Raw genomic sequence first — 21864 nt, 5'->3', positions numbered from 1 at the left:
CACAAACTGTCTTATGAAGTACAGATACATATATATATATATTTTTCTGACAGCTAATATACACATAAATGTCTGTCACTCAAGCCTGCAAACATCTTCCACTCGCTGCTCCAGAAATGAACAGGGCTATGGATCCTAACATCCTGAAATGTCCCCAAAACTGACCGCATCAAGCAAACCGGTGATTGCCTCTGTTTTAAAAAACGTCCTGTATCTGGGCCCCATCTTTTAGGAACATTTTCAATGTGCTTGTTAAAATGCTAGTTAATCCTTCTTGGCATTTCCTCTTAACAAGAAATGAAAGATCTTTGTATTTTATACATCTTGTGCGTGTTGGAGTTTGTTAAAGACTAATGAAAAAATGAAAGAGAAATACAAAGCCAAAAAAAAAAAAAAGGCATAAATTTTTCCTGACCAGAAAGCATTCCTTCTTTATCCCTGAAAGAAATTCATCTGCACACATCTTGTTTGCATTTGATTTCTGAGGTCTGTCTTATTCCATCTCTAGCTCAAGCTGGGCGGCAGGGCCTAGAGGTTCGACTACAGGAACAGAAATGTGTGACTGATGTGCACACCAAGGCAGGGTGGGTGGGAAGATATTAACTGGCAAGTGTCGCTTGGGGACACATGTGTCTGTGTTTTGTCACAATTGGACAGTCTGAAAGCTACTGGTGGTATTCACATTTTTCTTCCATGGCTGTTGCAAAACCTGGTAAATGCTCACCGAGCAGCATGCTGGCCTCGCTTCTCAGTTCTAGAAGATTCGTTGAAAGAACAAGCATCAGACACATTAACACCGTGCCATGCATTCGGCAGCTCTAGCCTGGGCAGCAGACTCTCCAGAAAGGCCCCTTTGCCCAGGGGCTGGAATCTGTGTTGGACCTGAGAAGGGAGTGCCATTCTCCTTTTGCCTCCACCCACTGTGTCAGACACCAGCCCGATGTGAATTACAGCATTTTAATTACAAATGTGGTAATGAAGCCTCACCGTGCATATTGCTGCGGTGTTGAGGGAACTGGGGGGTGGTTTGGCAGGCAATGGAGAGTAGAGAGCCAGAGGAAAAACTGCATTCCTGTCGCAGGTGGGAAAACCACAATTGCTCCCCGGCTGTGGGCAGGCTTCCCAGGTACTCCCGGAAGGAAGGGCACTGTTGGTCTAAGTGGCCACATCGTGCTGAGGCGGTAGCATTTGTGGACTGCACTCCTTTCTATGTAGGCCCCCATGAGAGCAGAGGGAGCCCGGCAGTGTTCAGCCAGCGCTCCCGGGGCCTGGTCTCCCTGGTGGGAAAGGCAGCTTGGTTGTTCCGCTGTGGTCTGTGCTGGGAGCTTCTGAACAAACACTCTTAGGAAACTCACAGCGGATGATCCTATCCGTCTGACCTTCCTGTCGTTCCCCCCTCTCTGCAAGTGCTTTCTAGCTCTTTAATAAATTCCTTTAAAGAGACTGGGGATTCTGATCCCATAATCTTGCAATGAGGTGGTGCAAGCAACAAAGATTAAGTTGGCATCTGAGCCTTCCAGGAGAGAAAGCTGGGAGAGTTCAGGTAAACCGGTAAGACGGTGTAGATCTCCCAGGTCTAAGGAACCACACTCTACTGGAGGCAGATGTCAGTCCCAACCCGCGAGATTGAAGAGGCCCAGGTGCCACATCTCAGGGTCTCCTACCTTAGATTCTGCTCCTTTTGAAAGCAGGGGAAGGGAAGCAAAGCCCTGGTAAGAGGGGCATGGAGAAGACATTAGCCAGCACATTTTTCTCTCTCCTTTTCCATCTGGCTCCCTACCCTTGCAGGGCCCTGATTTTCAACAATGGATCAAAACCAGTGAAACAGAAGGACAGAGATGAATACGCAAGTTATTTGTTCTTCAAGAGCCATGGGAACATGGATCTAATCTTTCCAACAAGGACCTCCATAGTTTGCTAAGACTGACTGATCCACCTGCCAAGGAAAAGGGGGCTGGCTGTGACCTGGACTCAGAGTCAGTACCCTGTGGAAAGAATTCCACCAGGCAGCTGAGAAGACCTTGGCCCTTTCCGACAATGTCATGGTCCCACTGTGCACAAACCGGGGTCTAGCACACCAGGTGTTACCAGTTCTTCACAGATGCAATGAACTGATGCCCTTAACACTAACTTGGCACAAAAAAGAAAGTTTTAACAAGAATCCTCAGAGTTGACAAGGAAATGCAACTTTACTTAATCTCTACTGCTAAGCATCAAAATGGCTACCTTCTTTATGAAAATGCAATAGTGTAGTGTAAAATGTTCATGTTCTTGAAGTTTTTTTTTTTTCCTTTTTCTTGAGAAACAGGAAACAGGAAACAGCTTAACATATTATGGATGTTCACGCTGCCAAAATGATTTTTCAAAAATGTAGACAGAAAAACACTTACAACCTAATCGAGTAAAGCAGATGACCAAGATTCCCTGTACCCATTCTCATTTGACGGGAAAACATGCACAGGAGAAAAAAATGAGGAAATAGCCAGAAATATCAGCAACCTGGATAGAAGGATTCAAGTATTTTCATATGGAGACGCAGTCTTCATAATGAGAGAAAAGTTATTTCAATGAGATATTGGATCAGACAAAAATTACACCGATGGAATAGAACTATGATTGTACAGTTTGCCAAACTGGCAATTTTGAGTTCCCAGTGAGGGGGAGGAGGGGACGAAGACCCCCTCTTCCCCGACATGAGGACCCTTTCTGGAGTCGGTGCGGTTGCACGTGTCCGCAGATGCAGCGAATCGGCCTCATGGAAATTCACCCCAAGGGAAGAACTGGCCAAGGGTGCAAAAGACATCAGCAGTGGTTCGCTGGTGGTTGCTATTTCACTTTTGGAGATTCATTTCATTTTGAAAGTCAGAGTTAGAGATAAGAGGGAGGTGGGGGAAAGTAAAGAGGGAAAGGGACAGAGGGAGGGAGGTAGGGAGAGAGACAGAGAGACAGAGACAGAGAGGGACAGGCTATTCTCTCCACTGTTTTATTCCACATATGGACAAATGGCTAGTGCTGGGCCAGGCTAAGACCAGGAGCTTCTTCTGGGTCTCTACATGAGTACAGGGGCCCAAACACTTGGGCCATCCTCCACTGCTTTCCCAGGCCATTAGCAGGGAGCTGGGTCTGAAATGGAGCAGCTGAGATAGGATCCGGTGCCCATATGGGATACTGGCATTACAGGTGGTAGGTTTTACTTGCTGTGCCACGATGCCAACCCCAAGGGTTATACTGTTTATACACTAATGGTTAAGAAAACAGTAACTATCTAAAATGTTCACCCAGAAAGGTTTGAGTCACATAAATTTTCAGTAAATCTACATGTAGGTGACTACCTGTTATAATTTCATCATATAGCTATATTTAGTTATACATAAATACTTCTACAATGATATTTTAAAAGGGCAGGATTAAAGAAATGGACTACAGAACATGTTCCTTTTACACACACACACACACACACTCCAAAATGCTAACAGTGGTATTTCCTGCACAAAGGACTGGAAATGTAAGTGATTTTCATTTCTCTTTTATCTTTCATTGATACTTGCATCATTAATAACAAGAACAAACTCTCTGCAACATTTAAGATTTTCAAGATGCTTTAAAGGTTGCTGCAACATAAACTTGTAAGCTTGTGAGCAGTTGGAGGGACAAAGCACTGCTAACACAGGCAAGCCCCTCCTGTACCTCTTCTGCAGCTGCTTCTGCTCCAGGGATCACCAGCCCCTGGCTTTGACCATGCTCCATCCCACACTCCTCCAACTCCTTCATATCACTATGGTATATCTATGTATCTACATGGCTTTTATTATTATGAAAAAATAAAGCTGCTTTATTTACTGGCTTTTTGGAAACTACCATCTGATTCAGTTGCACTGTTCCTACGCTGGCTTTGGGCAGTGGTCCAAGGCCACCAGCAAACCAGGATGCTTACTAAGGGCACCTGTCAGCCATGGAGGCAGTGCTACTGGCCCACCTGCACTCCATCTGACACTGGGTACATAGATGGGGATGCTTTCAGGGACACTTGTGGGGTGTGGGACCCTCTGGTTGGACGGAGGACAATGACGACAAAAGTACACAGAGGTGACCCACAGCTTGCTGCCTGCCCCTTCTTGGGGTGAGGAAGGGAAGGAGCCCAAAGTTCTGCTGTCAGCCATGAGTCCGGTTATTAAAAGCAACACGTAGGGTCCAGCGCAGTTGTTTAATAGCTAAAGTTCTTGCCTTGCATGTGCCAGGGGTCACATATGGACACTGATTCTAATCCCAGAGGCCCCACTTCTCATCCAGCTCCCTGCTTGTGTCCTGAGAAAGCAGTCGAGGACGGCCCAAAACGTTGGGTCTCTGTACCTGCGTGGGAGACCCAGAAGAGGCTCCGGGTTTCTGGCTTTGGATCAACACAGCCCCAGCCACTGGCAGCCACTTGGGAAGTAAATCAATGGATGAAAGATCTTCCTCTCTGTATATCTGACATTTCAATAAAAATATTTTTTTTAAAAAAACTACATGTTGCATTGCAACAGTATAAGAAAACAAATGGAAGAGCAACAATTTTTAAGTTTATTGAAATTTCTTACACCTGTGTGGACAAAAGCTTGTAGCAACATTTGTTGATGGAATCTGGATGCTGCTTCCTTAAAATTTTATTCCTGTCATTTTAGCACTTTTATATTAAAAAAATAGGTAAAATGTATCAAAGGAAATTGCTACATATATGCCACTACAGAGCCACCAGAATGGCTAGAAATGAAATGACTGCCAACATGAATCCTTGGTGAGTGCGCAGCACAAAGTCCTGGTCCTTGCTACTGGGAGTGTGGGAGTGCTGAAGCACCTGACAAAGCCGCATAGCTGTTTCTCATTGTTAAGCACACATCTGTACGAAGTCCCAGGAATTCCGCTTGTAGTGTTATATGAGAAATGAGCGGCATGTCCACAAGAGGACTGGCATAAATACCTGGTGGTCATTCCAGCAGTAGTGGCCAAAGACGTACATCAGGGAATGGATACATTACTGCAATTCACATAATGTTATACTTTATAACAAGCAAAATCAAAACACGCACTAAGGACAACTCTTCAAAACATACTTTGAGCAAAAGAAACCTGACAGTTAAATGGTACTACCTCAACTTTCAGCTTAATTCCGGTTTTTCCAGAACTGCTGTAATCCTACATAAATTGGGATCAGTCCCATAACTTACAGTTCCTATAATAAATAGATAGGCAGCAGTATGCAAGGTGCTGCTACTCTGAGATAGGAAAAAAAAATCACACACAAAAAAATGCCAGAGCCAAAAGCAGGCGGTTTGGGAATTTACACCTTCCAGTGCACACAAGGATGTGTTGTGCTTAGGGACTTAGATGTTGCAGGGCTTGTAACACTTTCTCGATTTGAAATAGATTTCTTCGCCTTTGATACTGCACACAATTATGTAGGGCCCCTTTCAGACTCTAGAAAAATAAGGCTTTCACGCGTTAGCCTTTTGAGATGAATCTGTGCCAAAGATCAGAAAGCCATTTCAAGAAAAAGTAGATGAGCTAAGATCATCACGTGCCTTTGCTATTAAAAGCATTCCGGCTTAGATTTTAAAAATATGTCTGCTGTCTAACAAAGATTAACGCCATGCAGAAGCTGGCTTTTCATCATGCTTATATGGCCCAGGAGGACTGCACATCACCAACTCTGGTTGGTGCAGAACGCAATGATAAAATGGGCAATGAAAGCAAGCAGGCGTGTAAACATGGGCAGACCGAGAAGCAAGTCTAAGCAACTGCTTCGCTAATGTACTCTAAAATGCTCTATCCCCACAGCGGGCAGGACAAAAACCCAATCAAGTTTACAGCAACAATGGACTCTACACTTTCCGGCTGCCGACATCACTGAGCATCTGAATGTGGCTCAGCCATTTCCAGCTCTCTTTCTCCTAGAACAATACCATTCGGCCCCTTGCCTGTCAGCCTCAGTCAGGGAAAGAGGTACCCTCGCACAGTACACAAGGCCCAGAGGTGACACACACAACCTGCTGGAGTGACCCAGTCATTCTGGAGAGGAATGGTGTTGACTGCTGCTGTTCCCTCTGGAAGCAGCCGAGCTTTGGCACAGTCAAGATGGACACTGACACCCCAGGCAAGGAGGTGACAGCTCCCCCAAATCAGATCAGGTTTCCAGATCCCCATCTCATTAGGGAATAGAGGGAATGCTGGTAGGGATTGAATGCTTTCCTGCCCTGGCATCTGTAAATTATGTTCTCACCGAAATCTGCGGGGAAATTTCCAGCTATCGTGGGAGGTGGGAGTCGTTAGGAAGGCTTCTCTGTGAGCCCTTCTGCTTGTGGAACAGCACGTTGAGGGCTTCAGCACAGAGCAGAGCAGATTGGTCATCAAGGAAAATGCACTTTCTTGAATCATGCCAGGGGAGAAGAGCCCCCCCCCCCCCGACAAGGCTGATGTGAGTGAAATGACCAGCGACTAAATTACCACCTGCTTAGAATGGAGTCAAAAACACTCCTCCTATCCTATCATTCGGTTAGATCAGCAAGTGGAGGCAACGGCATAAAATACAACCTAACACTTAAATTATTCATGTCTAGTAATTCCACATGGTCTGCACATTCTCTTATAGAACTACATGTGTGTAAGTACGCTGAGCTGCCTGCCTGGACAGGCCAATCTGTATGAGGCCAGACAATGGGGCTGGGAGATGAGCACATGTGGGCCTTGCTCTGCTCGTGCCTCAATTCCATGTGGTGGCGAGAGGAATGAGAAGGTGTTTTTTGACCTGAGTATCTGGGTGACCCACAACGAGGGGAGCAGAAACACACAAGAGATGTGAGACTTTAAATCCCAAGCCTGTGATTCACTAGTGGCATGAATGTGGGCAAGGCTCCGAATGTTTCTGATCCTTTTGAGAAATGGGGTGAGAGCAATCTCTTCAAGTAGAATCACAGCCCTCATGGGCAAAACACTGGATTTCTTGAGTAACCAGACACATGGACGTGTCCGTGCAAAGTCCTCTGTAAAATACAGATTTAGACATGGTTCAGCCTTTCAAATCCTTGCTTCTGGGGCAGTGAGACGACACGTGCGAAACATGAGAACCTGTAGACACAGCAAGGCACCTAGGGGGTGGGGTGCAGCACAGCAACCTCTGGGTAGAAGCAAGGGCTTTGGAACCACCGGAATTTGGGGTCAGACCCCATCTCTACGAGCCTGGCCACTTTGAAAAGTGTGACCTCATAACTCAGATGTTCCTAACTTACAACTCCCAGTTATGAGCACCAATATCGTGCTTTTCTCAGCACCCGCGTGCACCTGTAGCAGTCACCAGCATCCTGGCAGCACCGATCTGGCTGCTGCAGGTCTCTCTAACTGCTCCCACATATTACTTGACCCCAGGCCAAGCCTTCATCCTGAAGGCTTTCGACTAGCAGCACGTGTCACGGAATTGCCCATTGAGCTATTCCGACAACTGCATTTTCATGCAACTGGCTGGTTTTACAATCTCGCATACTTGGGTTCATGATTTTTAAGATGTAACTTTTGGGCAGGAAGCCACAGACTTTTCTTTAAAAAAAAAAAAAGATTTATTTATTTTTATTGTAAAGCCAGATGTACAGAGAGGAGGAGAGACAGAGAGAGAGGAAGATCTTTCATCTACTGATTTACTTCCCAAGTGATCTCAATGGCCAGTGCTGCGCCAATCCGAAGCTGGGAGCCAGGAGCTTCTTCTAGGTCTCCCAAGGGGGTGCAGGAGCCCGAGGTTTTGGGCCATCCTCGACTGCTTTTCCAGGCCACAAGCACGGAGCTGGATAGGAAGTGGAGCTGCTGGGATTAGAACCAGTGCCCAAGTGGGATCCTGGGGTTTTCAAGGTGAGGACTTTGGCTACTAAGTCACGCTGCCAGGCCTGCCACAGACTTTACGTTCACCCCAAAGCCCTCAATCTCCTTGGACATTCATTTCTTTAGGTGGAAAAGGCAGAGGGAGCTATGATGTAACAGCCACGTTCCAAGGACACATCACGTGCATGCCCGGGTGACCTGAAACTCCCACCAGCTGTTCCCAGAACAAGCTCAGCTCTACTGAAAGGGGGAAGCCTTGCTTTAATTTGCATTATGCATCTCGTTCTCCCTTAACAGGACAATCTTGACTATAGTGTTTGTCTCTCAAGGATTTCAGCTTGATAGTCTTTTCTGACTTGACTGCCTTCATTTGCTGGAGGGCCTCGGGTGTTGCTTGGGACACTGTGGCTGCTTGGCTGTCCTTTCCTTGCAAGTGCCGATGGCTATGTTTAGCACCGGTTTAGGCGCAGGCCAGCAGCGAGGGGCTCCGGGAAGTCTCACTGCCTGCCCACAGCTGACTCCGTTGCACTGCTGTGAGCCAGTGACCAAGGTTTTGGCCATGGTGGAGGAAATGAGAATGAGTTATTTAGACACAGGGAACACGGAGCTGTTTCACAGCTTGCCAGGGAGAAGGTTTTCAAAGGCGGGTCTAGTCTTTAGGCTGAGCATAATGAACTCCAATGTGAGAAAATTAAGTCATGTTTCAACTTGAGTCCCAAATCAACAGTCTCAGCAATATGAGAATATTCTGCAAATGGGAACTCACGAGGGCTACAGAGGAAAGATTCATGGTCTTCTTAATTAACTCGGAGGTGCTGCACATAAGGGGAAAACGATAAATCAAGTAGATTACTGCCAGCGATCTGAATTTCCAAATGAAATAAGAGAGGTGTAGCGCCTGGAGTCATTTGGTAAATGTGTGTTGTGGGGGCAGAGGGGAGATCTCCAAGGTCATCTCTTGTGTTGTAATTTGCCACTTCGTGATTTAATTTCATACCCTGTGCAGGAAGTACTTGTCCTGCAGTCAGGTGTGGAAAGGCAGGAAGTAGACAGATGACTACAATATGTAATAGGAAGGCAACACAATGCTTAGGTACACAAAACAGACTATTACTCATGTCTGTCTCCCAAACAATGACAACCCAGACACTGTCCTCGAGTCACTGGCCCTACGGAGCATAACCACTGGAGTGGGAGCCTGTGTGATTTCAGACAGTGGTAAGTGCTATGCGGAATCACGAAGCAGGGGTGGGCACGGAGAGCAAGGCCAGGAGGGAGATCAGCAAGCTACTGAGATGATCCACAGTAAGAGTTGAGAGCCTCAAATGAGGACAGAAGGGAAGCCATTGAGGGGTGGAAGAGTGTTGCTGTTCCAGACTGGGTGCCCCATTATTCAGAAATGGAGATCAAACAAACTGAAGAGAGCCAAGTCCAAGTTTCCTTGTCTAATGAATGGGTGGGCACCCCAAAAGGAGCCATCAGGGAGGGAATGTGCCATACGACGGTCGAGCAAGCACTAAGCATTTGTGTGTCCACAGGTGGGGTGGGGGCAGTCAGGATGGGGACTCAGGGAGACACAGAATGGAGGACTAGGGTCACGGGACAAAAGTGCTACAGATGGCAAAGGACAAAACAGAGAGAAGCCACTATTTGTCTAGCAAAGCTATTTGTCTAGTAGGAGAGGAGCCACAACAGAGCAAGAAAATGGCTTCAGGGAAAGCCAGGGATTTAACAGGACATTCAAGGGCAGCAAATGCAGGTAGGTAGGGTAAGGTGGCAGGACAGAGCACTGGCCAAGAGAAAGGCAACGTCTGGGGCATCCTAGGTCCAAGGACAGAGAAGCCAATGGCATCCAGGGCACAACTTGAACAACCCAGGGGCCGGAGGTTTCAGGCTGCACAGTTGAAACGCGAAGGTGCGTGCAGGCTATGAAAGAAGGAGAGCTCAGAGTGAGGAGAGCACAGATGAACTTGGGGACGTCAAAGAGGGAGGTTGAGACCAGACACGGGAACAGCTTCCGTTTGAGAACTGAGTGCATCTGCTAACAAGGGGGTGGAAATTCCTGCAGGAACCCGGGTATAGTGAGAACATTTGAAACTGGACTGGGATCGATTTATCAAGGGTTCTATTGGATGGGGAACAATTAGGGAACGATGTGGAGGATCTGGCTGAGGTTGGCAAGGTTGTGCTTGGGTTGGGACAAATGTTCCTTGCTCTGCAAGCTTCGGGGTGGGGGAGCAGGTCACCTCTCAGCAGGTGCTAGGCAGAGACGCACCTGGCAGATTTAACCCAGGCTAAGGATGGGAGATGATGAGCGGGCAGGATCAGGAGGACAAGAATCAAGCTGCCTGGGAAATCTGAAACTGATCTGCCACAACCAGAGGTCAGTCCAGGCAGGAATGGCTGGGAACTTAGAGGTCCAAGTGGCACACCAAGGTGGGGTCATACGCAGAGACAGCTCTGTAAGCTCCAGCCAACGGGAAAACCAGAGACAGGTAAAATGCAGCAGGTCCTGCTGAAAACAAAGCCCAGGAAATGGGTCTCCACAGAGGGGAACAAGGAACCCAAGTCTTTCTCTGGTTGATTTTGGTGTCTCTCAAAATGTTCTGTAATAAGTTTGCTGATTTTGTATCTAGTTCAGTAACAGCTTTGACTTGGACTATGATGCAAAAAATAAAATAAAAAGATCAGTCATAAATACTAAGTGCAGGGGCCCAGTGTGGTGGCCCAGCGGTGAAAGTCCTCGCCTTGAATACACCAGGATCCCACATGGGCACCAGTTCTAATCCCAGCTGCTCCACTTCCCATCCAGCTCCCTGCCTGTGGCCTGGGAAAGCAGTCGAGGACGGCCCAAAGCCTTGGGACCCTGCACCCGCGTGGGAGACCTGGAGGAGGTTTCTATCTCCTGACTTCGGATTGGCACAGCACTGGCCATTGAGGTTACTCGAGAAGTGAATCAGTGGACAGAAGATCTTCCTCTCCGCATATCTGACTTTGCAATGAAAATAAATAAATCTTTAGAAAAAAGAAATACTAAGTGCACCTAATAAAGACACACAAGAAGGCGCAAGGTCATCTGACTTGGACATGCAGTCTGTGTCCAAGGCTTACACCGTGAGCCTTGTGATGGCAATGGGACCCGATTCTGCGGAAATCAGACAAAATGTCACATACAGGCTCTCGTTCTAGCTTCCTGCTGTCTGTCGTGGGGATACGGTCTCTGTAGAACTGCAGGGGCAGGCCAAATCAGGTTACAGATCTTCCAGGTCATGCAAGCCATTGCGGCTTCGTTTTTACCAACACCCATAAAAACACAGGCTGAGGAAACGGTGGCAAGGTCTCTGCCGTTTGAGACTGCACCGTGTGCACTACGTTTATGGCATTCATCAGGCCACAGCGTTCAGTCTGCGAAGGGGGAACCAAGCAGAACCTTGATCTGGTAGACAAAGATGGGAATGGAAGAGGATGTCTTGTTCTGTAATAAAGAGGACTACTTTTAGAAGGCCATAAAAGGCGGTTCCATGAAAAAAAAAATTCAAATGCTTCAGAATTACTTGCAGAAAATAAACAGAAGGTCAGGCACATTCAGCTAACTGCAGCAATGAATGACTGTAACTTGGCAAAAGTCAGTCCAACTGAAACAGCCCATGTGAGAGCTTGGGGGCATCAGGTGGTGATCTGGAGTGGGTAGCAGTAAGGCGTTAGAAAGTTTTTTGCGAAGCAGTTCCCATTCAGGTAGAAGAAAAGCACCCAGACTTAACTTCCATTGAGAATGACCTCATTTAGTAGATTTTTACATTAAGTGCTGAAAGATATTTAGAATGGCGGCCTGGCGCAATGGCTCAATGGCTAGATCCTCACTTTGTAGGCGCTGGGATAACATATGGGTGCTGGTTCATGACCCAGCTGCCCTATTTCCTGTCTAGCTCCCTGCTTGTGGCCTGGGAAAGCACTCGAGGATGGCACAAAACCTTGGGACTCTGCACTAGCATGGGAGACCCAGAAGAGGCTCCTGGCTCCTGGTTTTGGATCGGCTTAGCTCCAGCCCTTGTCACCATTTGGGGAGTGATTCAGTGGATGGAAGATCTTTTTGTCCATTCTCCTCTTGGCAAATATGATCTGTCTTTACAATAAAAAACTAAATAATAAAAAAAAAGTTAGAAAGATTGCCTCCAAGTCTTAGTGTCTTCAATCCAACATCTGGGCATCTCAAAGAGGGCCTCCCTGATTGCCTCTTCCCCTTGCCTAACGAAAGCTTCCTTGTTTCCTGTCTGATCATGTTTTGGTATATATTACACATTGTGTTATCAGAATCAGGCAAGGCAGCGGAGGCCCAGATTTGTTCTTTATGAGGGTGATTCTTTGGAAGCCAAACGTTGCCTTCTAAGAGCATGTGCCTTGCTGGGACTCACCTCCACAGCATCTCCTCTGAGGTGTGCTGGAGTGGCTGCAAAGTACTCATTTCTATTTCATTGAGCACTTCCTGGGATCTTGGCTGGAAGCCTGAGCTGAAAGGTCGTTTCACGTTGGCTGGGTTTTAAGGCAACGTGGTCTGCATCCCTTTCCCATCCCTGTACAGCTCTCCAAGACTCACAGTCCCACCCTGAAAACGTGCTGCCCACTCACAGCCATGAACGCATGGAGGACTCTCTCAGACACTTCTGGAAGATTCTCATAGTTCTTTCCTTTCCAGTCTTTCCTTCCTGACCATCAGCTCTTTTTTTTTTTCTCTGTATCTGTCCTTCTACCCTGTGCCCCCATTCCGCACCCCTTTCTGGAAGACATTTGTTTAAGTTTCCCTGCTCAGTCTGGTGAAGCTGCTGGACTCTGCTTGGGATCCAGCCTTCTGCCCCCCAGGAAGGATGCCACTAACAGGCAGTGATGGCTATGTGACCACGGGGCTTATCATCCAAGCATCCTTTCTCTCAGGGACTACCTATTGAGAGCCTGAACGCTACTATCCCATACCTCTCGCCAGTTCAATAGGGTAGTGCCAGCCCACTATTTCATAAGTTTTTAAACTGCCAGCCACATGGATGTTGAACGTAAGTGTACAACCATCTTTGAAAGCTCTCTCAGTGCCTCTGGGAGGGAGAGGCTCCTGGTTTCTCAATCATGCCCCTTGTCACTCAAGTTTCTGGAATCATCCATTCATTTTCTAATTCACTCATAACCAAATGCACCCATTTACTCAATAGACACTGAGCGCCTGACATGCCAGACTCTGGCAGGTAGAGCTGGGGAACCAGAAAACCGTAGCACTTACTTCCTGTGGAGAACCGCTCTGGTTCTCCTTGAAGTTCTGGTTCTCCTCTACTGGCCAGATAGAGCAATATGGGCCTCTCAGGGAAGGACATCAAAGACTGACCTTCCACTCACATCACACTACGCCACAGGGATTGTTACTCGTACTCTATAGAGTGTCTTCAAAACTTCACAGGAAAATGTGCGTCTTGAAAAAGCTATACATGGATTTCAAAAATCTTGTAACAAGCTACATTTCCATTTTAATTTCATCTTCCCCCCTCAAAGTTGAGGAGTTCCCTGGTATACACTTAGTCTTTAAATCCCCACAATAAGGCAGGCAATATTACAAGGAGATGGAGGCACAGCCTTGCCGACCCACTCACCCGGTTCATGAGTGGCAGGCATGGTCCAGACCCAAATAAGTCCTGCGCCACCCTCTCACCCATCACACTGTCTTGTTTCTCAAGCCCAAAGAGGAGAGAAACAGACGTGCACTGGTCATTCACGACAGGTCTGTGTCTGAGCAGGTGACTGGAGGTGGCTGGATGAGTGGCAGCGGAGAAGGTGGCCAGCTGAGCCTGTTGGGGGCTTTGCTCTTCTCTCCCATTTGATAAGACCACCACATTTTGCATTTGGAATCAGCGAGAACGGAAAGCTGTTCTCATTAAAGGACTTGAGGGTCCCTGGCTGGGAGAGAGGGACAGGTTGAGGAGGTGAGTGGAAGTGACCCTGCTCCAGCGGCCCTTAGCTGGTACTTGTAGAGCATGGGTCCTGTGGATTCTTCCTGAAGAAACACCCTGGGGCCAGGTACACAGTCTCCCGCTTGGAGATGTCAAATGCACGTTAGTGTACAGGAGGGTCAGATACGTCCCACAGTGAAAAATCCTATTTTATTTAACTCACAATCACCCAGACTTAATGGCTGCAGTACTCCTACTGTGGATAAAGTGTTGTGTGAGTAAGTGCAAGAGAATGGTGAAGGCCCTTGGAATTACTGTTCTACAAAATACACTTAAATTTGCTGTTTCAGAACAATTACTAACCTAAATAAAAATCAATTTTCGAGGTCAAGCCCACAGCTACTACACTAAGTACTGTGGAGACTAGTAGTTTAGCTTCAGGAAAATATTAAATGCTCATTAATAAATAACAAGATTTTAACGTAAGAAGGTTAAAGCTTATGCCTAGGCATGGGCAGTCTTTAAATCCCTCACCAAATGCCATCTATAACTGAAGTTAACTTATAAACTATTTAAAAACATATTCTGTAGACAATACAGTGTACTTTAGAGTGTAGTTTAGAGGACATGTGCATTAGCATGTCCTCAAGTTATCTCAGTGACCTGATTCTGAGGACACAAGCTATTTATAAGCTATTCATAAGACAGGTTCCTTAACCATTCACATGAGAATCTAGAACACAGAAACACTCTGAGGTTTCTGCCCAAACACCTTTCCAAGGAGACCCTGCTTGCCCTGTCCTATGGACGTGCCGAGGGGCCTTCCCCGTGACAGGCCTGCTATACCAGCGGACCCTCCCATTCCACAGGAGCAGAGTGTTGCATACATGCTCTGCTGGTTAGGTCTGCCTCAGCATATTCACTTTCTGCCGGCTCCCACCAGTTCATCCTAGCAGCCTGCTAACCTCCAGCTATTCAGGGCACAGCAACCAATTCTGTGTTTCGTGTGTATGTATGTCTCCTCTGCCTAGCCGTCCTATGCTATTTTCCAGTATTAGTCTTCCAAGTCCTCCTCTTATTTTTTCCAACAAAGAATGCGCCCTAACACTCCAGTCAATCAGGCCATCCTGTGCTTAGATTCTGGGTCCTGAGACTGGAGGGGGATTTGAAGCCAGGGCCTTCCTATACTGTATCATTCACTCGTTCTCACTCTCACTCCTTCCCAATGGCTCGGTGGGGCTCTCCGAGGTTGTATGGCACGCACTATTGTAGCTGACTGAAGACAAGATCCAGCTGACTTCCATCAAACCTGTCCTTAGCTAGACTTGCTTTAAAGGAAATCAAAAAAATCTTTGATACTTGAAAATACTCAATATGTTGAACATGCACGTCTACAACAGTGTAGAGTAACAGAAAATGAACAAAATAAAGGCATCAATTTTTTCTCAGTAATTTTTTTTCTTTCTTAGAAAAGAAATCACCTAAAGGATGGTTCCACTGCAAGGACTGAAGCCCTCTCCCTGGGGTAAGCGGGCTTCTTACAAACAATGCTACATCTCAGTGGCGAGGCCCACATCCAGCCACTGGATCTGGACAGATCGTGAGCAGAATATTCTTTATTTTCCTGATTCTGCTGCTCAGCAGAATCAGAGCTTATTTTCTTCTGAGGTTTAAGGGAAAAAAAATTTTTTGTTCAAATTTCTGTTTTCAAAAATAGTGCCCTTTTCTACTCTATCTGGCAGCCTGCTCTCAAGTTAACTTTGTGGTATTCCCTAATCCTAGGACTCTTTCCTTGCGCCTATACTGGCTTCACCCTAACTTGGAAAATGCATGATGGTCCCCTAAGGCTGCCTTCCGCTTGCAGGGCTCCCTTGCTTGACCCCCTCCGTTTACTAGGTATCTATTTACCTCCCTCTCACACATGCTGTATTCTGAGTACAGTGACATTGTGCGTGAGGCCCTGCTTAGCAGTCCCACATGTGACCTGTGCTATAAGGAATGCACGCAGCCTTCCATACACAGTTCTTCATGTAAAAACCATTAGGGATCCTAGCAGTAAGACGTGCTCAGGTGAATTCTCCACCTGCACAGGCCTCTAAATGCACTGAGGTGTCTGGTTCTTGATCCAACTTCCAGTTCAGAGCAAGTACACAGTAGAAAACAGTTTGAGTTGGTAACCGAAAAAAATGCAAAATGAGGTGCAATTTGTGACACAGCTAGCCTCTCTCTCACCTGAGTCACTTTCAATGACAAACTGTGCCAGACTAAAGGAGATCCAAGAGACAGGTCATCCAGGTGCCCACAGAGAGGTCTGGCCTGGACACTGGCATAGAGGCAGCAGCTATGAAGCACACATTTGGACCATCAGGGCAGCGTGTATGGGGATGTGACTCTGATATGAATATTTATTTATATTCCAATGTACTGAAGATGTTTCAGCCAGGGAATAGGGGTAAGTCCAGTGGGATTTGTGTCCCAGTCCAGCTGGGGCAGTGACTACAGAAGAGGGAGGAATCGCATGCAATGGCTCATGACCCCTGTCAGTTACAGCCTTAGCTCAGCTCCGACATACTCGGCATCTGCAGTCTGAGATGTGGACATGAAGCACTGGGTCAGCCTGGACTTGCTTAAGCAGAGTGACAGAGTCCCTGGGAGAGCATCCACAGAAGAGATGCTGGAAGATCCCGGGCAGCGGAAGAAGCCCAAGCTCCAAGTTCAGACACCAGGGGCAGATGATCTGCAGAGCAAGGAACCACGTCTTAGCCCCTTGCACACTGCATCAGACACCAAAGGGTTCTAAGGAGCTGCTTAGGGTTTTCATTCTTCCACACGAGCCATCCCATCATTCCACTCACGAGATCCCTGAAAACACAGGGGCCTGGGCCTTTGCCTTGCCTCCCAGTGGAGCTGGCCATGGCTTTACACGGCTCTTCTCATCCCCAGTTAGGGTACACACGGGGAGGGTGTGTTCACGGGGAGGGATCTAGGTTCACTTATACACACAACAGGGGGCTAAAGAAACCAAGTTCCATATGCATCGAAATGAAAAAGTCAGGATCCATGACTGCGTAAGGGCAGCCGTGAAAAGCTTTGCCCAGTTCTGGGGTAAACATTATGCACACATATTTTTACAAAATGATTTGAGAATATGTGTTGAAGTGTTACCAGCAGTGATATCTGGGTGGCGGGACCATGTTGTTTTAATTTTTTTTCCCACATTTTCGTCTGACTGTATATTCTAATTTTCTACAATGCTGGTATACAGCTGTAATAATAAATGCTTGCTTTAAACATGACTCACTCACTCCCTGAAGACTCCTCCAAGAAATTCCCTGCCCACGGCTCACACTCTGACTCCACGGGGTTCCAGCACATATCACCGCAGATTTTATGCTCAACTTGCTACAGGTTCTCTGGTGGACTTTTCTGCGTGTGTATGGGTGGGTGGGTGGAGGGCCTTGACACTTCTCTAACAGCCCTGAGCCAAGCCAAACAGAATGGACTTGTGACTACAGCAAGTGTCACAGACACACACTTGCTCCTAACGTAACTGTCGTCTATTTTAAATTTTACTCATTTGTATTTATCTATTTGTAAAGGCAGAGAGAGAGAGAGAGAAAGAGATATCAAACTTTCAGCTACTAGGTCACTCTCCAAATGCCCACACTAGCCAGTGCTGGGCAGGCTCAAAGCTGAGGACCATGAACTCAAGCTGGTCTCCTGTGTGGGTGGCAGGAAACCAATTATGCCAGTCTCTGCTGCCTCCAAGGTTATATAGTAGCAAGCAGCTTGATTGGAACCAGGACTGGGACTAGATTCCAGGCACTTCGATATGAGAGTGTGGGCCTGTGCCCAGCATCCACCTTGACCAGCAATGTAAAGCCCAAAAGCTTCCGAGACTCCAATTAGAACAAGCTTTAGTGTTCTATAGGTCAGTCAATATATGGAGGACACATTTTATCCAAAACAGAACTGTCATATTATTCAAAGTCCAATAATACGACTAACTCTATAAGACTATTTATGTCATTCTCCAACATAGTAAGCTACAAAGATTCATTCACAGAACTCTGAAGATTTTTCTTAACCGTGGCCAACTGCTGCACACAGCTCAAGTTCTGTGGGAGATCCAGGTAAGCACACATTTGTGTTTGCAGTCGATGGGAGTCTGAATGCACCCTTTCTAACGTATGTTAAATATCACAGGGAGCAGAAACGCAGAGTTTTCTCATGCTTTTTGGGAAGGGCTGATGGGCAGGAAGTCCAGGGAGATACCTGAATCGACGTTTATGCTATTAAATCCTTGTATGAACATGTTTCACGTAAGGGCTTGAAACCGAGCACAGGCGACTCCATTCACAACCCTATCTGGGCGAGAATTAACTGGGTGTTCTAACAAGGCTCGAAAACAGGACAGATAATTTATTCCCAGCTTTCCACTTCAGACTCCGAACGCGCCCTCGGGTACCAGGGGACCCCCATCACTCCTCGCCCACCATGAGAGGGACAGTCGGGGAAATTCACCCCTTGAATTATGACCGGAGTGTTTTTCCTTCTCATTAAAAACCAGGTTTGCTTTCACTTTGTCTTTTTTTTTCCCCCCTTCACATTCAGGGCATGTGTTTTCTTAACCCAAGTCGATTTCAGGTTCTCTCCAAAAATTACTGTCTCCTTAATGAGCAGGGCTGGCTGAAACACTAAGTCCTCTTTTAGACCCGATAGATCAACTGCTCCAGGGTTGGGCTCACACGGTTCATTTTAAGTGAAAACTCATGTTCACGCTACACCAGCGGGGCCCACTGCTGAGAAGGTTTGCACTAAAAGATGAGCTGCCGCGAAATAACTTTCTGATATTAAATTATTTCAATTTGCTACATTCTGATATTCCAACCATGTTCTGGGCTCATAAAGCACCTCTTCACCCCAGGATTTAAAAGGCTCACTACCACCTAAAGCCATTAATTTTCCAAACTGCCCTATGAAGTCGCAAGAGCATATTCCACCTCTACATACAAAACACTTCCAGAACGAGCTTATAAATCAGTCGTGTTTCAGCCACGTGCGCAGAGAACGGCAATTCCACATCTCCCTGGCAGGGAAACCAGAAAATTCCACACAGAGGCTGCTTGGAAATCATCTCATGCAAGCCAGCTCCCCTGAGTTTGAAAAGTCAGCTTGTTTTTCCACTAAGTTCAAAAGAGAGTATCCAAACAACAACAACAAACAACAACAAAACAAAGCAACAGGACAGGTAGGTGAGGCAGCAAACCAGTTCCGAAAATGGCTTACCTATTAATGTAACTGAGGGCGACATAGGTTGGCTGCTGTAGTTCTTGTTTTTCTAAAACACGTGGATCGGTATCTGCAAGAAAAACAAAAATCAAGAATTTTTTTTCCCCCCAGGTTTTGTTTCAGAATATACAGGACTATCTGATATCAAGTGGCAGAGGCTAAAGAGAGAAAGAGATGAATTTCATGTGCCTCTTTTTCAGAGAAAACCCGGCCAGCACAGCACAGCACAATCATTTGTTCATTCATTCACAGAGAACAAGATATTGCGTTACGTTTTAAGGGCATTCCAAACATCAACAGTGATAAAATGCCCATCTGTCACACAAACTCCTGCACAATCCCCCTCGTAAATATTGGTTTTCACTGCTTGCGGTTACAATGTTGGCATGGTTTTCGGTGGTTAATCGGCCTAAGAAAGAAAGTCTTAATTATGCTCACTTCAATGCTGGAACAAATTAGTTTCCATTGGAAGGCTCCATCAATCTGGAAATCTACTGAGTATTGTTCCTGTCCACTGAACACTTTGCAGCGCTCCGATTCATATTCTGCAGGGCAGCCTCCTGTCTCCTTCAGTGGAGAATGAGTCCATTATACCTCCTCTAGACTCTCCCTACAACCCGTCAGGAGTCAACAAGGCCCACATTTGTAAGAGAGACTGTCCTCCTCTAAGGGACTCACCCCAATGCTACAACAACGCTCTGGAATAGCGAGTCCCCTGGCACAGTGCCACACAATCCTTTTCCCAGCCTCCACACAGGCTTCAAGGTGCTCGCAGAAATGACCGAGTGTGTTCAGAAACAAAAAAAGCCCCAAAACTTTTAAGAACTCAAGGGCAGGAGAGGGAGTGCACGTTCAGTCATTTCACACAGATCCCTTTTCGTTCCTGCCTTGTTTAAAAGCATTTCATTACGAGAAGTCTCCCAGCTGCACTTGGAGACTCACTCCCCTTCTTTGATGTAGTGACAGGTGCAGGTTCCAAGCACCTCGGCACAGGAAGCGTTTACAGCACACAGGACATGTAGGAGACACGCACTAACTCCTGAGTACATTAACAGGTGTCGGGGGAAGGGGAGCGACACAGCGGGCAGAGACACCTGGGTGGCAAGCAGGGCCGCCTGAAAGCTGTTTTCCAAAGCTCTCAACTCCCAGACTCCAACTGGACAGCAGCATCGGCCTGCCGCTCAGCGTTCACGAATCTCACGTTCTGTGTATTGTGAACATTCACTCCAGGGACACACCATTTGGACATTCTGCTTCCTGGGCCTCTATCACCGCGGGTCCAGGAAAGCCAAATATTAAAACAAGAGACAGAGTAAGGGAGCACATAAGAGCGGCAAGAGTTAAGAGGCCCGCGGATATCTCGATATCATCTCCCACTTTTGTCTGTTTTCTTTATTCCTGAAACCTACTGGAAAACCTCATACCATTCCCACCAACTGCCTTCCAAAGGCTACCTTTGTTCTCAAGTTACATAATAAAATCCCACAAGGAAGGACTTCTCCAGGCTGTTTTGCATCTTACTCTTCCTTTGCTATTATATGCACTTGTGCACATATACACTACCCTCCCTGCACACACAAATGTCTACCACGTTCTTCATTAGGCTCGCAGTCTCTGTGGGAAGAGGGGAAGAAGCGCCTTATACCAAGTCCCACAGCCGTCTAGTGCCTGTCCTGAAGGCCTGGCCCACGGCATTCACACCAACCACATCTTGTCACCTTACGTCTCCAAGGCTCACGGGTGCTCAGCTTCTGCAAGGTGAGGCTTATGCAGTTCTTATTTTGCCTCATGATAGATGCTGGATGAACGCTCACATATCTTACAAATGGACTTCTTAATGCCCCTCGTCCATGCCCAAACAAAACATAAAACAAGCCCAGAAATCATTTCACTGCAACTTGGGGGGGGGATTTTGCTTTTCCTAGAACAAGCACTCTGGTAACCACCAAGACAGCAAGGCTGCTGGGCATGTATCAGCCTAACCCTGTCCTTTTTTTCCCAGTTAAATGTTTTCTCAGGCAACCCTTCAAATACCTCTTGGCGTTTTGTACTCCAAATGAGGTACGCTATGTGATGTCTGCAGATAGGGGGAGGCCCGCACAGCAGGGCATAGCATCAGCTGCTGAGTGCGAGCAAGGACCAACCAACTATCATCCGCTGCCTGGCTAGCTGCCTGTGCTCAGTGTGACTCGCCGCATCAGACCTCACGACACTGCTGAGCTTTCAGTGTGACATATCCACAGTTGCTTTGATAGCTGCCCCCTCTCTGAGACAAGCAGCTGATGCCAAAACCTCTTGAAAGGAAACGGGTTAGAGACCCAAAGGATGAGGCTGGGGGCTGCAGCCGGGCTCTCTGGCTTTCCCCAGGCACTGCTGAGTGGTGCACTCCTCTGCAGGATGACAACATGAGGGGCCAGGTGAGTGAACACTACCCCCCGGAATGCTTGCATATGTAGGAGTTGCTGCCGCAAGGCCTAGGAGACGAAATGGGCAGCCGTTCCCAGGTAAACGCTGGGCTTGTTCGTCTGAGACTTCAACAAAGAAGTGCAAACGCTCCAAAGTATAACCTCCTTGAGCGCATGTTTTGTGGGACAGAAACCTCCATGAGTCTCAAAGCTGCAGGACGCTCTAGGAGCTGGCAGTTGGACCATTTCTGGAAACTGGCTTGTCAGCCACATCTACCAACACTCCACCATTTGTATACCATTCAACAGGGACAGCAAGGTTAACCTCAGGTGCTGCAGGAGGCCTGGGGAGAGCCAAACCTGGGCACACCAGGGATGAGGTCACTGCCACCTGCCTC

At 47.1% G+C, this 21864-nt stretch overlaps 1 protein-coding gene across 1 annotated transcript in view; it reads right to left on the bottom strand.

The window, feature by feature from the left end:
- JAZF1 (JAZF zinc finger 1) overlaps positions 1-21864 on the bottom strand; it is a 261537-nt gene that overhangs the window by 97812 nt on the left and 141861 nt on the right. Inside the window, exon 2 of the mRNA XM_040964605.1 lies at positions 19059-19131. Within this exon, the coding sequence (XP_040820539.1) occupies positions 19059-19131 (73 nt within the window). The remainder of the gene's footprint in view (positions 1-19058; positions 19132-21864) is intronic.

The sequence above is a fragment of the Ochotona curzoniae genome, unplaced genomic scaffold (assembly GCF_017591425.1).
Source record: "Ochotona curzoniae isolate NIBS_2020 unplaced genomic scaffold, NIBS_Ocur_1.0 scaffold_3835, whole genome shotgun sequence".
Classification (NCBI taxonomy): domain Eukaryota; kingdom Metazoa; phylum Chordata; class Mammalia; order Lagomorpha; family Ochotonidae; genus Ochotona; species Ochotona curzoniae.
This window is presented reverse-complemented; position numbering and strand designations above follow the sequence as displayed.